The following is a 15,648-nucleotide window of genomic DNA, read 5'->3' as shown; positions in this document are numbered from 1 at the left end:
ATTTAGAGGCTAGAGCAACAAGTTTTCGTTTTAGGATGCACTTAAATAATTAGTTGGTATTATTTCGTTTATATTTTAATAAGTTAATTAAGGTGTTAGATAATAGGCCACATTTAATTTTCATTATTCTTTTGAAAATTATTTCATTACAATTAAACTCAGTTCTAAATTTCATTTTAAAGAGTTATGAATTACTACCTCCGTCAACAAAAATTCGTCCCAATCAAACACTCCCTATACTCATATGGTTAGTGAATTTTTATTAAAAAAACCAATATAGTTAAGCATATTGGTTTAGCACCTTATCCCTAAACTTAAAAATTCGAAGGATACATGGAAATATCAGTAGAGGATATCGATAGGGAATTAAGAGAGGAGGAAACTATTTAATTTGAAAATGGATTTGATTTTTCAGAATTAGATACTCCCTCTGTCCCCCATCATATATCTCACTTTGGACCGGCACGGGTTTTAAGAAATTCAGAGAAAAATGAGTTGAAAATGTTAGTCGGATGTGGACCACATCTTTATATATTAGTTTTATAATAAAATGTGAATGGAAGTGGAGTAGTGGAATGTGAGTTTCATTACCAAAAATAGTAAAAATAAAGTGAGTTAATTAATAAGGAACATCCCAAGATAGAAAACTAGGGCACGTGATAAAAGATAGAGGGAGGGAGAACTAATTTTTAATTTAAACAACGTCGTGTTTTTAAAGGATTGGTGCCATGTTAAATCCAATTTTGTGATATCAATTTAATTTGTACGATAATTTGAATTGTGAAATTATCACAACAATATTCAAATGTATCTATTATTCCACAAAATAGGTAAGGTAAAAACCAAAACCAAGTTTGTAACGCCCAACTTTTTCAAACCCTAATTTTCGGGTTATAAATTTTTTGCATTAAATGCCTTAAATGCTATGATATGTGGATTATTTGATGAGTAATTTATTGCATAGTGTCTTTGTGACCTAATTGCGTATGAGATTTGAGATTTAGTTGAATAGTCAACTTGTTGAAATGTTGACGTGGCTATTGAATAGTCAAAGATGGAAAATATGACGTAGCCGTTGAAAGGTCAATGCGATGAGAAAAGAAGAGGAAATATGGAGATGATTGATTGGGTATGAATTTTTGATGCAGAGAAATATAATTGTGGGTGAATTATTTTCCTAAGGGATGAGTGAGAATTAAATAGGAGCATTATTGAAATATGTGGAATTTTCGGCCATCATGTTTATTGGAGAAGAAATCCTATTTTTCTTGGATTTAATTATTTGTTTGGGATAATTATCCAAATTAAATCCAAACTCCAAATACTCTATAATTCCTACATGGAATTTTTGAACCACCACTATGATTTTTCCCATGAGATTTTCGAAAATCTCATTTATTGGAGAAGAGGGAATTATTTTATTATTTGATCTCTTATTTATTCTACTCCATGAATAAATATAAATATGCTTAAATATCCCACCATATCTTGCCAAATCTAAGAAGATATTGCATATCCTAATTAAATTAGGATTTGAATTTATTCCTTGTTGGAAGAGGAAAATACACGCCACTTTTGGCTATAATTGGGGAGATTTAATTATTTATTCTTGCTCCGTGATATATTATTCTACTCCGTGAAATATTTGAATTAAATCATAGGCTAAATAAATAAGCCTAAATTTTCGAATTCTCCTAAGTCTCAACGGCTTCAACGCCAACTACTCCTCAAATCTCTCCATATCTATCCCAAATCTTGATTTATTTAATTATTGGGATATTATTATTGGCACTCTATAAATACATGAGAGATTCTAAACCCTAGCACTCACAAAACCGGCGCCCCACTCCTCTATAATTTTCGAAAATTACTCCCCCACTCTCTCCAAGTTTTCTTCAAGATTTCTTCATCAATTGAGAAGAATTCAAGTGAAATTCAAGAGATTATTGAAGAATCAAGACTAATTCCTTGTTTCTACCGTTCGTTCTTTTGGAAAAGGTACTTTAATTATTGATCTCCTCTTCTTCTACCGATTAATCGGTATTCTTGAGTCCACATGCATTTAGATTGAGTGAAGGGGAATTAAATTGATGAATTTTGGGATATATGTGTGCAAGTGTGTGTGTGCGAGACCGTGTGTGTGTGTGTGCACGCCTCGGTCGGCGTGCACAAGTGTGGTGTTGTGTGCGTATGTTGTGTGTGTGGAACACTCATGCGTGACACGATTGAATGGTGAAATTGGAGTTGTTATTTGAATAAAAATGATATGCTAATCATACTTTGATTTTGATTGATGATTTGAAAATAATCGATGGTAAAAAGGGAAATATGGGAGACATGCATGATTTGAAATCAATGATTGATTCTGATTTGTGATACGCCTAATTTAAAGGTGATACTTCGCGCTCTCAGCGTGATAAACGAGGAGAAGAGAATACTTGCGAGATAAGCCAACGAGGTGGGCTTTCTTTTAAAATAAGGACATTGTCCTAAACTGATGTTGATGAGAATGAGATATGTGTTATCATGCCTTGATTTGTTTTGTCGTGCCTATCCCTCGTGGCTATGCCACTATTGATTTAATCGAATTCGGATCCTTGTAGAGCCGCAAACTCTACTTGGGTTAGTGTACACCAATGTTAGACCGAGTGTCAGCGTACGGGTTGGCCGGTCTAGTGACCTGGATTGCGGCCGCAGTCCTTGTCATGTAGAATGAGGATATGGTAAACGTCGATGTGAAAAATGGTTGCGCGACCGTGATATTTGATAAAGGAAATATTTTGGTGCCTCGGGTCTTTCTAAAGTTAAAACCCCGATGGACACTTGGAAATGGCATGATAACTATAATTGTGATAAAACTGTTTTCGGCATGAGCCCACCGAGTATGATTATAAGTACTCAGCCCTGCATGTGTTTTCCCTATGTGCAGGTTGAGCGGTGGCGAGCGGGCGGCGGTGTTGAGTAGGAAATAATAAGATGATCTATTGGTACTATAAGTGTCGTTGTGTCTCCATACATAGCCTCACTTCTCTCTTGATCGCTTCCGCTATATTATGAAAAATTGTTATCTTTTGGTTGGGATGAATACTTTTATTTCGTGGGTATATTTTGGATATGGAACACTTGAAAATATTTTGGAACCTTTGCTACTTTGGAGCATTTATGGTGATAGCCTTTTGTTGGATTTCTTTGCTAAGGCATTATTTTTTTCTTATTTAATTGTTCATTAAATGCTTTGATGAAAATCTCTTTTCAAATGGAACCCTAGCCTATGAACTTTGATGCTTTTAAGTCCGCCTAGTTAACGAACGACGCATTTATTATACCCTAAATGGGCGGGTCGTTACAAAGTTCCCCACTCCCTTTTACAAACGACAAAGACCATATATGAGGACTAAAAGCTGTTTGGTCTTCATAGTGGTGGTCCTGGTGGAAGATTGATGATGGAAGACTCTCATTCACCATAATGGTGTATTTATTTGTAGACCATTGCTTAGTAGTTGAGAGAGAATTTGTATTTACCTCTTACATTTTTATTATGTTTAGAATAAAAATAAGTAGCATTATAATATATGGAGTATATATGATGATGCTAGAATTGGAGTTGAGAATCTGTAGGAATTAATATAGTTAGATTAGGATTATGCTGGTTAAGGGTTTTTCCTTTCTTGTAAACAGTTTTTCTCTCATTGTAATTGTGTGAAGTGTACAATATATTTTGTCTATAGTGAAAGATCCACGACGACTTGTGCATTATTTATTATTTTTTGTAATTATGTGTGTAATTTCCTAGCAATTGATATCTAGAGATCAGATTCAGAGGAAGAAATATCAACGGTGGATGATGGAAAATTTTCAGTTGAAAAGTTTGATGAATCAATATTGTATATCATGTAGATTGACGACGTTTATGGTAATCACCTATGTTGGTCGCTGAAAGAAAAGTCATAGAAGAAATATTTTGTTGAGCGAGAGTTACTGAACATAAATGCGACGAGTGCTATACGCTTTAGTGGCTTCTTAGTATCATGGAATGGAATAAGCAGGGAATGGCACGGAGATGGGAATGAAGATTCTATTCCATTCTTGTGCTTGGTTAATGTAATGAATACAAATGGAATGAAATTGAGTGGTGTGTGCAATGTGTGTAGTGTGTGTGCGCAATGTGTTTGGTGTGCGGAGTGAGTGTGTATAATGTGGATAGTGTGTGTTGTGTGTGTGCAATGTGTGTGTGCAATGTGGATTTTTATTAGTAATAATTATAAATTCTAAAATTTTAGTTTTATCGTAAAATTTAAAAAATTGAGTGATATTAAATTAAAATATAATATAATACTCCCTCCGTCCCACAAAAGATGTCACACTTGTGAGACGGCACAGGATTTTAGGAGGTTTTGTTTTGTGTGTTAAATGGAGAGAGAAAATATAATTTTTATATTCATGTGAGAGAAAACTTTTTCCAAAAAGGGAAATGTGACATCTTTTGTGGGACAAACTAAAAAGGAAAGTGTGACATCTTTTGCGGGACGGAGCGAATACTATTTAAAATCTAAAATAAAAAGAAAATAGAAAAATGGAATGGAATGACCATTCCTAAGGAAGAAAATTATCAAGCAAAGAAATGGAATGTAGGTGGGAATGTCATTCCGTTCCCCCATTTCATTCCATCATACCAAGTAGGGCCTCATTGTTGTTTTAAACATATTATTTTCGCTATTAACATCAAACTAATGGACCCTTACTTCATTTAGAACTTCTACAAGTCATTTTACATTCCAGTCAAATGAGGGTTGTGTTTAGAGCATCCATAATGGATGCCCTAGTGGAAGTCCTAGTGAGAGCCCTAGTGGTTGCCACATCATCATGCCCTATCTTTCTGCAATGGTGGAGCCCTAGTGCATGCCCTATCTCTTATCCACTTTTCATTTCAATTTTAAATCATTGTTTTTTAATTTTATTTTAAATTACTATAAAATACCAAAATATATTATTTTAAACACCACAAATGCAAAAAAAAAAAAAAAAACTACATTACTTAATTTAAAAGTGGAACTACATCATACTTAGCTAAAAAAAACTACATTAAAACTAAAATACTAAAAAAAAGAAAAAACCAAACTAATCATCTAAATTTTACCTTTGGGCCAAATTCTTAATCATATTCTTAGTCCTCTGTCGGGCCTCCGGATCGGTTTCTTGACAAGGCTGTTTTGGGCGTCAAGTATAAACCTATACTCAACCACCTCGCGGTAACCTCCGAACTCCTCGATCGCCCTGTCCATGAGCTGAACAGATGGAGGAGGCGCAGCCTGCGGGGGGGCCGCTGATCCAGACGCGTCCGCCTTCGCCTTCCCTTTGGCCTGGACTTTGGCAGCCTTGGTACCAATGGGACGTCTAAAAGTAGACGTAGGCGTGCCGGAACTCCCTTCCGGCTCAGCGTTCAGATCCACAGGAGATGGGCCGCTGCTCGTGTAATCGCCAGCGGCGGTGTTCTTCGTCCGCTTCGGAGCCGAGGATCCAACCGGTATCCCTCCGTTGAACTTCCCCTTGTCCTTCAAGATCAGCCAAACATGTACAGCTTGAACTGCCCGAACTGCTGTTGGTACTCGGACAACGACTTGTTGCGGACATCCACCATGCTCTCACCGCTAGCTCTTCCGTCCCTGTTCCTGTTGTAGATATAGCAGAAGTTGTTGACGTGGACCTTGATCCGATCCCAACACTTGCGCAGCTAAACCTTGGTCCGCTTGAACGCCCACTTCGGTTTCACCTCGTTGTAGCGTTCCTCAATGCGATCCCACATCCTGGCCGAAGTCTGGTTGTTGGAGGCTATCGAATCCTCCGATACATCGACCCAACACTGAGCCACCTTCAGGTACTCATCCAACTCGTAGTCAGTACGCCCTATTGCGTACTCCTCGTTCGGCTCGTCGTGTGGGAGTGGGACTGGGACCGATGGCGCCTTTTCTTCGGCAGCGGCCGCACAGGGGCAGGAGATTGCCCACAACTAGGCTCCATATCCTCAATCCGATACTCCTCGGTGCCAAAGAACGGATCGAACTCAGAGTCGGAGACGAAAGTGGATCCCACAGATCCAGGCGTCTCAACCCGGTAGTCTTCGTGGCCGGGCCACCGGGCGCCGCCGCCGCCTCCTCCTCCAAACATCGGCATATCGTCGTCGACATTATTCGGGCTCGGGTATTGACTCGGATCCATTGTTGAAAGTGTGGATATTGAGAGAATATAGAAGAGAAAGTGAAAGGTTTGGTGTGTGAAAAGTGAAGAAAATGGAGTATTTATAGTGGTTTAAATTAGGGTTAAATAATAAATAAAAAAAAAAAAGGCTCGGGTTCGGGCGCGCCTCTGCAATGGGCACCCGAGCTCATGCCCGATCGATCGTGCTCGGGATCGGTCGCGACCAAACTATCGGTCGCGTTCGGGCGTGACCGAGGGCTGCAATGGATGCCTGACCACGCCCGAGCCCGATCTCGGCCGATCGGGCGCGCGATCGGACATCTATTGTGGATGCTCTTAGTTTTACGCTCCCTGCAGTTGAACACTTGTTAGAAATCATATATCTAGAATAAGCTAAACCGTCTCCTATTTTAATTTTTTTAATAATACTTACTACTGAATAACATATGGGCCAGGGACTTCAGGGCCCGATACCGTGCAGATTTGTTAAAGCCCATGAGAGAGTAGTCTAGTTCTAAATTCTAAAGCCCAGCTAGAGTTTGCATGGGAAATGGACGTCTGCATGTTTTGATTATTTTACTTAATAATTATTTTACCCTCGCATGTATGCGACGGGACCATATTTATCAATCACTTGTAAAATATGACATTTACGATACCACTACTAACTAGCACACCATAATGATTCCTCCTACACAATATACTGAAACACACAGGGATCATAAAAGTCGTCAGAAAATCCATGCTCCCTTGGTGGTAGATTTGAAATGATTGTCAAAACGCAAAGGGAGTACACAACCCTCCGATCATTGAACCATCCTAGGATCATAAGCTAATGTTTATTCCGTATATATGTACATATATGTCTCTCCATTTTTTGATACAAATATTTTTTTTAGGACGATTGCACTTAATCTTCACCCTCATTATTCCTCAATTATAATGTCATACATGGCATATGATTTGGAAAAATGCATAAGAGAGCTTGGTAATGCAATGAGTAAAAGTTTGATCAAAGTAAGTACTCTATCTAGAAGATATATAACATATACATATGTGTTTTCTCAAATTGATATTTCTTTTATTTTGCATGTGCTTCTGGCACAAGCCATTCAAGCCTTGTCATACATCTATGGATGTGACTTGGTGCATGGCAATTTGCGACAGAGCATCTATTCGTGGAGAATATCAACATTACTATTGGTGGTCTTAGTCACGCGCATAGTCCAAATTTCGCATTAAGTTTCCAAATGATAACTTTATTTCTATATTTAGCCACTATTTATAGTCTATATTGAAATTTTGTTCAATTTGTTTGTAGAGACTCCAAGGGTCATATGATCCACCCGAGATTTGGGGAAGAGCTGAGTTCACGCCTGCCAGCGATGTATGGTCTCTTGGCGCCATATTTGCCCAAGTGTTCACCGGAAGACACTTTCCATATGCACACGAGGAGTTGCTAAATCAGCAAGAAGTGCTCTTTGTGAACATTGATGGGCAGGACATGACTTGTTGAATGTAAGTTTCATTTATTTGTTCATTTAGCATTATGTCTTTGAAATCCCCTAAATTTGAACTATTTTGCAGCGTATGCTTCAGTTGGTGGCACTTCAAAGGATAACTCTAGCAGAGGCACTAGGTCATCCATTTTTCAATGACGTTCCGGCAAACGAGATGCTATTACCCCTGATACCATGAATTAATATCCATAAGTCATTGCAATCTCATTATTAAAGTATTGTTTTTCTATTTTGTAGTGGTTTGGTGCATAATCCGGACTTGATTATTAATAGAAAATGCAATTTCAATCCTCCTTCACCACCAGCTATTTTTTTTTTCCTGTTTTGCGGTGTTTGGTGCATTCCTTGCCTCCTTTGCTTTTCTTGTCATGAGGTTAAGAGATTTTGTGACTAGAGAGTTTTGTTAACTGCATTTGGCTTAGAGATGACAAACCTCAATCATCTGGTACAAATCTGTGCATATATTCTAGTCTTTGTGGATGAAAACTATATGGATTAGTATTCCATTCATTTGCTACTATTTTGTGAATATAACTAGCTAGGAACTTTCTTTACCGACGTGATTCTTATATGAATTCATGATTTCTATGTCGGTGCTGACTGCAACCTCATAAGCTTTGACATTGAGGAAATGTTATGATACAATTAGGGATGTCAATCTAGCTTGAAACCTGTGGGCCGACTCGAATAACCCGGTAAAATTATAGGGTTAGGGCCGAAAAATTGCAACCCAAATGCAGAATAGGGCTACACGGGTTGACCCGTTCGGGCCGATGGGTTATGCAGGCTGGCCCGGGTGGGTTGTGGGTTAGCCCATGGGCTGAGCATTTAAAATATAATTAAAATTTTGGATTATATACTTATATGATGTATACATGGTAATATCAATATTAAACGACATCATTGATATAAAGTATATATGATAATCATGTCTTCTCTCTTAAATTGAAAAGTTAGAATTTATTTTTTGGGTATACAATTAAGAATGTCATTCAACTCCTTTGAAATGCATGATTTTCATTTAGTTGTAGTCAGATTCACGATATGCTTATGTATTTTGTTTCAATTTTCAATTACTTTTATTTTCTTTGTCTTGATCACTTTGATAATACTTTCCTATTTGCGACAATCTGTTTTTCTATAAGTTAGAATTTGGATTTGATAGAAAGTAATACAATATCACTTTTGACCTGAATAGCCCGTGGGTTAGCTCGAAACCCGAAGATTTAGGGTTATGGTCAAAAATTTATAACCCGAAAAATTCACAACCAAATAACCCGCGCCCAAATAGCCCAACAATCCGAGTGGATTAGCCCGAACCCGAGCGGGTTAGTCCAATTGACATCCCTAGATACAATACTATGTTGCAATGGATCATGTAAAAGGGTAGGTTTATATCCTCTTTTGATTTACGATGTTCTGTTTGGTTAGTTGCCCTCATGTTTCTTCTCTACATGAAGAAAATGCTACTCTATTTTGATATGTATTTATTAGTACTCAATCTTGATATGTATTTATGTGTTCTCAATCTTGATGTGTATTCATGGGAGAAGTTCATGTCAATATTTTGGTGTCCAATCTTGTTAGGTATGTATTCTCTCTCTCTCTTTTTCTTTTTATGGATAAATAAAATAAGTTAAAGGCCGCATCACTGAATTGTATTCTCTCTTTGCCATCGGAATCCTCTTTAGTACAACTTAGGTAATCTTATGAGCTTTTAGCATTTGATGGATGATTGCTCGTCTTTCGCATTGGCTGCAATCTGTGATGGATGATTGCTCGTCTTTCGAGCTTCTTGAACCTCCATTTCAAGCCTTGTTAAGCGCATTAGGTTCATTGCCATCGTGTTTTGGCACATGGTGCTCGTCTTGTTGATCTACCATAACTCCCTACTTCTACGATCTCTTTCCCGAGTTTTGATTTATGCTTCATTACTAGCCTTGCTAGTCAGGAACCACGGTGCCATCATCCTTGATCTTCACTTCAGACCTCGAGATTGGACCTTTGCGGGAAAGAAGCTTCTCATCATCATTCACATTTCTTCCATCACTAGCTTGGTTTCTTCTACCATTTTTGCAACAAGAATCTTCTCATCATCAGTCCTCCTAATTCCATGGTTTCTTTTGCCATTTTTGCAACAATTCTTTACAGTCATCTTTGTAGATAGAGTTGCAATTTGCAAGCTAAGGAAAGCAACTTCTGCAACAACTATTTTATTATCTATAGAAATTGCAGTTTTGAAAGTTGCCGAGACCTTCCGTAACACCCGATGATCCTCGCACGCCAGTAAAGACGGTGGCATCGAGGCAGGACCCACACACCCGGGATGTAGAAGCTCCATATTCTGTATAACTTTCTTTCACATGTACTAAAGAACAAACTTCCAACCTCACAAAATTTTATACTTGGCTGTTAACAATATTACAATATCCTGATTGCAGGCAATATGTGTAATATCTCTTCTAAGATCCATGACCAGCATTGCTAAATAGCTGCCCGACCGAGTATCCGAACCCTTCACGTTCTTCCGGTTCAAAATGCCTCCAATCTCTGGATAAAATGTTCAGCTGCACTTCCTGCTTCTCATACGTTTCCTGATGACCCCGCGGGTATTGAGAGTGCTACTGGAGTTTGCAGTGCTCGATTACCATTATCGCCATACTGGGGCTGATGTTGGCGGTGTCTTTGTTCATGTGGATGAGACTGCACGCCACTGCTTGTTTGTTGCGGTAAGGACTGGGGATGACGGCTTGCTCTCCATCTTAAGTATTCCACGAGAAGTGAATTGGTGCTGATCGCGATCCCAAACCCAGTGAAGGAGGAGAGCAATACGGAAAGGATAGGATTGACATCGAGCTGCATGTGATTTCAACCGAGCAAGATGCAGTTATGATGTAAACTTTACGGATTAGAAGAACGAGATGGATTCGAAGAAAGAGACTCACCACGGCATAAAAAATATGAGCAAACAGAATCACTATTGCAAACTGGAAAGAGGCATAAGCCCATATGTAACTCTTGCTCACTGCAAATCATCAAATAAAAGCATTCTAATTAACAGAAACATTTAAGTGATTAATCCACATATAAACATGATTAGCTGGTGTAGATTGATGAAGAGCTTATGAAAGATTAATCCACATAAGAACTTGATCCCGGATTATTTAAACCAACGGAATAGCGTGAGAACGCACTAGTCAAGTAGCAGAATAGCGTGGATGGAAAGAAGCTTATGAATTTACCCATTGTAGATGCTATCATGGATGAAAGGAGACCTAACACGCAAGAGAAAGGTAATGAAACGGCCAGTGCTCGAGGTCCCAGGTCAGCTACCTGTGACGGAAGAGTCGTTAAATAACAAGTGATGAAGTCTAAAAGGAGTATCAAATCAACGACGTAAGGCCTGGGAGGGAAGTCTACACTGAAATGTACTTGAACAAGAAAACAAACGTTTTGCATCACTTGACGAAGATTCACACAGGATACGCAGGAATGAAAATATAACATATAAAAGAGGACTACCAGAAGCTGCTCCAGAAAGCAGAAATATGCAAGTGTGCTGACCATGATGAGAACGGGCACATCCTGCCAAAACCTGTTCAAAATTGATTACAAATCAAGCGGTGCTTTATTCGCAATCAAAATCAAATAGTTTTACAAATATTATGAACTTATTGGTTAAATAGGTTCATGTTAAGACCACATGTAAACAACACTCCCAAATGATCCGGATATGATGTAGTTAGTTATGAAATATAAAGATTGGTCGATCATTGGTAAAACATTAAGGATTAGCTTGCCTGTATTGAGTCGCTTCATTTTGTTGTGGTGCAACAGGTACTCTTCGTACAACATTAGGCGGATTTTGTAATTTCAGCAACGTTACTGGAAGGTTACGGACATCCTGCTTACAAACATCACAGGTCTTATTACCTTTGATGCTAAACCACTTCACAGCACACTCTTGGTGGGCAAGCGCAAGCTCTCCTTTGCAACTGCACTCCATCTTCAGCGTTTCACCCCCTTCTCCGAGCTCTATGAAACAAATTCTACAAACAGCCTCTTCTTCGGGAATGTCTTCCCCAGCATCTTCTATGTCTGTCGATAGTCAGAATGAGTTTACCAATACAATGAATTATAGTAATATGACATGACTAGTAAGTTATACACGTAACACGTCTGCCTTGTCCATCACCCTATTCTGAATAAACAAAAAGCTCAAATTACCTTACGTCATATATACAAGCTATTAACACTACTGGATTGCCTATCGTATAGAAGTTAGGATCAGCCATCACAAGAACTATTTGAAATCTCACGAGCATAAAATACAGAGATGCACATGTTATACCAGCTTCCGTTTCGGGAGATATATCCGGGGAGGCATTTTCCACTGTTGTAGGGTTATGGTGCTTTGATATTACACGTATCAAAACTCCAGATGATTCTGTTCGCCTCAAGCTTCTGGTTTTAACATTAACTGGAACTGAAAAAGAGCGTTTCATGAATTTCTTAGCTTCAGGTTGCTGTATGCAAACAAAGTTCAGTTAGAGGGATCGAAACAGAAACAGATATTTTCCTTTGGTATGTTAGGTGCGCATTAGGAGGAGATGAACTTACTAGCGTTTTCGACTGAAGATGCGCGTGACTTTCGACTGAGGGCTTAGGATCGGCCACTGCCATTGGTGTCACGGGCAATGAATGTACTGATTTTGTTGATGGGGAAAACAAAAGTTTGTTTAACGAAAATGATCTAGAAGTTGAAGGCTTGTCAGAAAGGGGCACGTCCGGCATAATAAGAACTGTTTTTTCAGTATCCTGCAACGGGATTTTACCCCTGAAGCTCTTCTGAGAAAGCATGTTCATAACGGATGATTTAAGTTTCGCCGAACTGGGTCTCGGAGGCAATCCCGCTCTGGTAGAACTGGGACTGGGGATGTCTATCCTTGTGAAATCGTACAATGCTGCCTCCAAAGACCTTTCGGGTATTTCCAAAGACGAGAGATTTGGGCGTCTAGGTGGCGTTAACGCGGCTTCTTCTCTTTCACATCTCTGATATCATTCATTTCAAAATTATTATTTTCATCACACTAATAACCTTACAACCCGGAATAAAAGAAATTGCATTTGCATTAACATTCTATAGAGAGAAATAGTAACATTTCAGAGTGCAGATATGGATCAACTAACACCGGTCTAACATTGAAGCTCTCTCATACACGATAGCAATGACCGAATACACATAGAGCCAAGATCAAGCAACTTATATAATCCAAGATATGGTTTCATCCTCACTGACTTTCCCACTGGACAGCCGGTTAAGCCGTCTCCCTCATTTTCATTTCATACCTCAATAACACATCATAACACAATAAGCCTTATTACAGCCAAGAATAAAAGTCTGAAAGCCTAATTCATGAATCATGATTCTCGGTACATAAAACGAATGGTTGTCGCACAGAATCTCAAACCCTCGAGTTTTTCCAAAACCAAATGAAAAGCAGATAGTAACACTGTAGATTGCAGAGTTAGTTGGTTCAACCATCACCAGGTCTAGCTTAAACAATAGCAATGACCGAACACGCTTACAGCCAAAATCAAGCAACTTAGACCTCATTATATAATCCGAGACAACGTTCTATCCCCACTTACTTCCCGCACATTCCCGATACCCTCTCCCTCGTTTTCATTTATACTCAAGAACAGCAAAACGCAATAAGCAACCGAATCAAGTTCACTTCTGCTTACATCAGAAGTGTGTGAGGATAACAATTTGTTCAATAAAACATCTCATAATTTCTAAACAATGAGATGTCATCCAAATTCCAATCAGCTCCCTCTCTAAGTCAATAGAGTAAGTTCACAAATATGGCAACCTAAATAAAACTCTAGAATCACTCACTTCACTTCCAAATCCAAACCTCACTTCAGATAAAAACTCAACCACCTAACAAAATTCAAACCAAATTCTCAACTTTTCAGAGTTACCAAACTAAAAATTCATAAAATCTAGCAAAACAAAATCCATTCATACAGAAATTCCAACACCTCAAAAACCCCCAAATTCAAATCTTCACAAAGAAAAACAAAAATTCACCTGATCATGGAGATTCAGCTCATCTTCTTGAGCAGTTTGATGCGATGTTCCAGAGCCACTAGCATCAGCCATGGCAGGTCGATTCAAGCAAAACAAGGAAGCATTTTAAGCTATAAATAAATCTGGTTTGGACATTGGTAGCTGTCATGGACTGTGAAAAGGAAAGGGGTCAACCAAATTCTGTTGAAGAGTAAAATTGAATAAAAAAGATGATGACTTTAAGCTTTGGAAGGTATGATGGAAAGCATGAAATGCTTCTTTCGTGAATTTTAAAATATTGAGCTGCATAAAAACAAATATTCATATGTAACCAAACTGGACTTATATTCATTCTTTATCTTGGTTTATTACATGATGATGAAGTTTTGTCGGAATTCGGATTGACGGTGGCAAATATCGACTGTATTGGGCATGCTTGATTGCTTTTAATTTGATAGAACTAATTTGTTTTTTATTCCTTCCTATGTTAAGAGCATCTCCCGCGGCGGACGTCGCGGTAGGACGTTGTGGAACTCCTACCCGACGTCCGCCATTGTGGAGTAAAAGGTCGGACACGCCCGTCCCATTAGCCCATCGGATATCCTCGCGACGTCCTACCTGACGTCCGCCATTGTGGAGGGGGTCGGACGTTCCGGTCGGATGTCCGAGTTAAAATTTAATTTTTTTTAAAAAAAACTCTATAAACACGGCTCTATATATACGGCTCGTTAAATTTCGTAAATTTGAAACGTATAAATTGAATAATTGTGATTTTATTTTATTGCGGGAAGTCCTAGTGGAAGTCCTACATTGTGCAGTGGGATGGGAAGTCCTAGTGACGTAGCATGAGGTTTTTGTGGGAAGTCCTAGTGGGAAGGGCGCCACCGGAGATGCTCTAAACATATGGAGTATCAACTAAATTGAATCCCTTCTTTTTTCACTCATTTTAAAAAATCGTAAACAATAACTAAAATGGATATAATAAAATAAAAGCGAGAATAATAATATCAATTTGGTAGAACTAATTAATTTTTTATTCCTTCCTCTATTATATATCAACTAAATTAAATCACTTCTTTTTTCACTCATTTTGAAAAATCATAAAAAATAATTAAAATAGATATATATAATAAAATAAAAGCAAGAATAATAAAGATATGACTTTCTCTATATTATTCTTACTTTTACTTTTCTATATATCTATTTTAACTATTTATTATAATTTTTTCAAATTGAGTGTATAAAAAGACGTGACTCAACTTAATTGGAATATAGAGGGAGTACTACTATAGTTATTAATTTGGACATATCTATGGTTCTGGTGGTTTGATTAAGGTGGTTTGATTAAGTGTTTTATTTGGTAATTAGTTTAGAAAGTGGATGAGATGGGTTCACAATACTTATGGATATAGCTTTAAATCTAAATAAGAACTAGTTAGATAACATAAGTGTTTGTAGTAGATAGTAAATGAGATATTTACAATACTTATGGATATTGCTTAATCCAAATAATACATAAGTGCTTGATTCTATTGAACTACGTGGAGGATGTTGCATTGCTAAGCTACTACGAAATCAATCAAATGGTTCTAAAAAATGACCAAACATAATAGAGAAGTAAAATCAATAGTTACACAAACTCTAATTTCTCAACTCTTGTTTATTAAGTTGTTTAAAAGCTATAATTCAAACTAACAATTAAGTTTATACATAGTAAAAAATTCCTATTACTAAATGAAAAAGTAAAAATGAACCCAATTTCCAACTCTTCCTCCTTATTTGTAGTGCATTTCTTTTTCCCCCCTTTTTTCCCTATGTTTGTAACTTTTTCTTTAAATTAAGTAAATGTAGATTTAT

At 37.8% G+C, this 15,648-nt stretch overlaps 1 protein-coding gene and 1 long non-coding RNA gene across 2 annotated transcripts; one reads left to right on the top strand and one right to left on the bottom strand.

Annotated features, from left to right (window-relative positions):
- The first annotated feature begins 1,860 nt into the window (after nucleotides 1-1,860).
- On the top strand, nucleotides 1,861-3,756 carry LOC148934481 (uncharacterized). Its single transcript, XR_016134840.1, has 2 exons — nucleotides 1,861-1,998; nucleotides 2,393-3,756. It is a non-coding gene; the product is annotated as an uncharacterized LOC148934481 (long non-coding RNA).
- A 6,301-nt stretch (nucleotides 3,757-10,057) lies between these two features.
- On the bottom strand, nucleotides 10,058-14,077 carry LOC125217979 (uncharacterized). Its single transcript, XM_048119564.2, has 8 exons — nucleotides 13,813-14,077; nucleotides 12,336-12,767; nucleotides 12,067-12,241; nucleotides 11,516-11,813; nucleotides 11,238-11,310; nucleotides 10,958-11,048; nucleotides 10,661-10,740; nucleotides 10,058-10,571 (listed from the first exon to the last, which is right to left on the bottom strand). Exons 1-8 carry the CDS (start codon nucleotides 13,882-13,884, stop codon nucleotides 10,299-10,301), a joined length of 1,494 nt encoding a protein of 497 aa, XP_047975521.1. The 5' UTR covers nucleotides 13,885-14,077; the 3' UTR covers nucleotides 10,058-10,298.
- Nucleotides 14,078-15,648: the final 1,571 nt, after the last annotated feature.

Source organism: Salvia hispanica, chromosome 1 (genome assembly GCF_029641045.1).
Source record: "Salvia hispanica isolate PSC_SH4W2 chromosome 1, Shi_PSC_v1, whole genome shotgun sequence".
NCBI classification, from domain to species: Eukaryota; Viridiplantae; Streptophyta; class Magnoliopsida; order Lamiales; family Lamiaceae; genus Salvia; species Salvia hispanica.
This window is presented reverse-complemented; position numbering and strand designations above follow the sequence as displayed.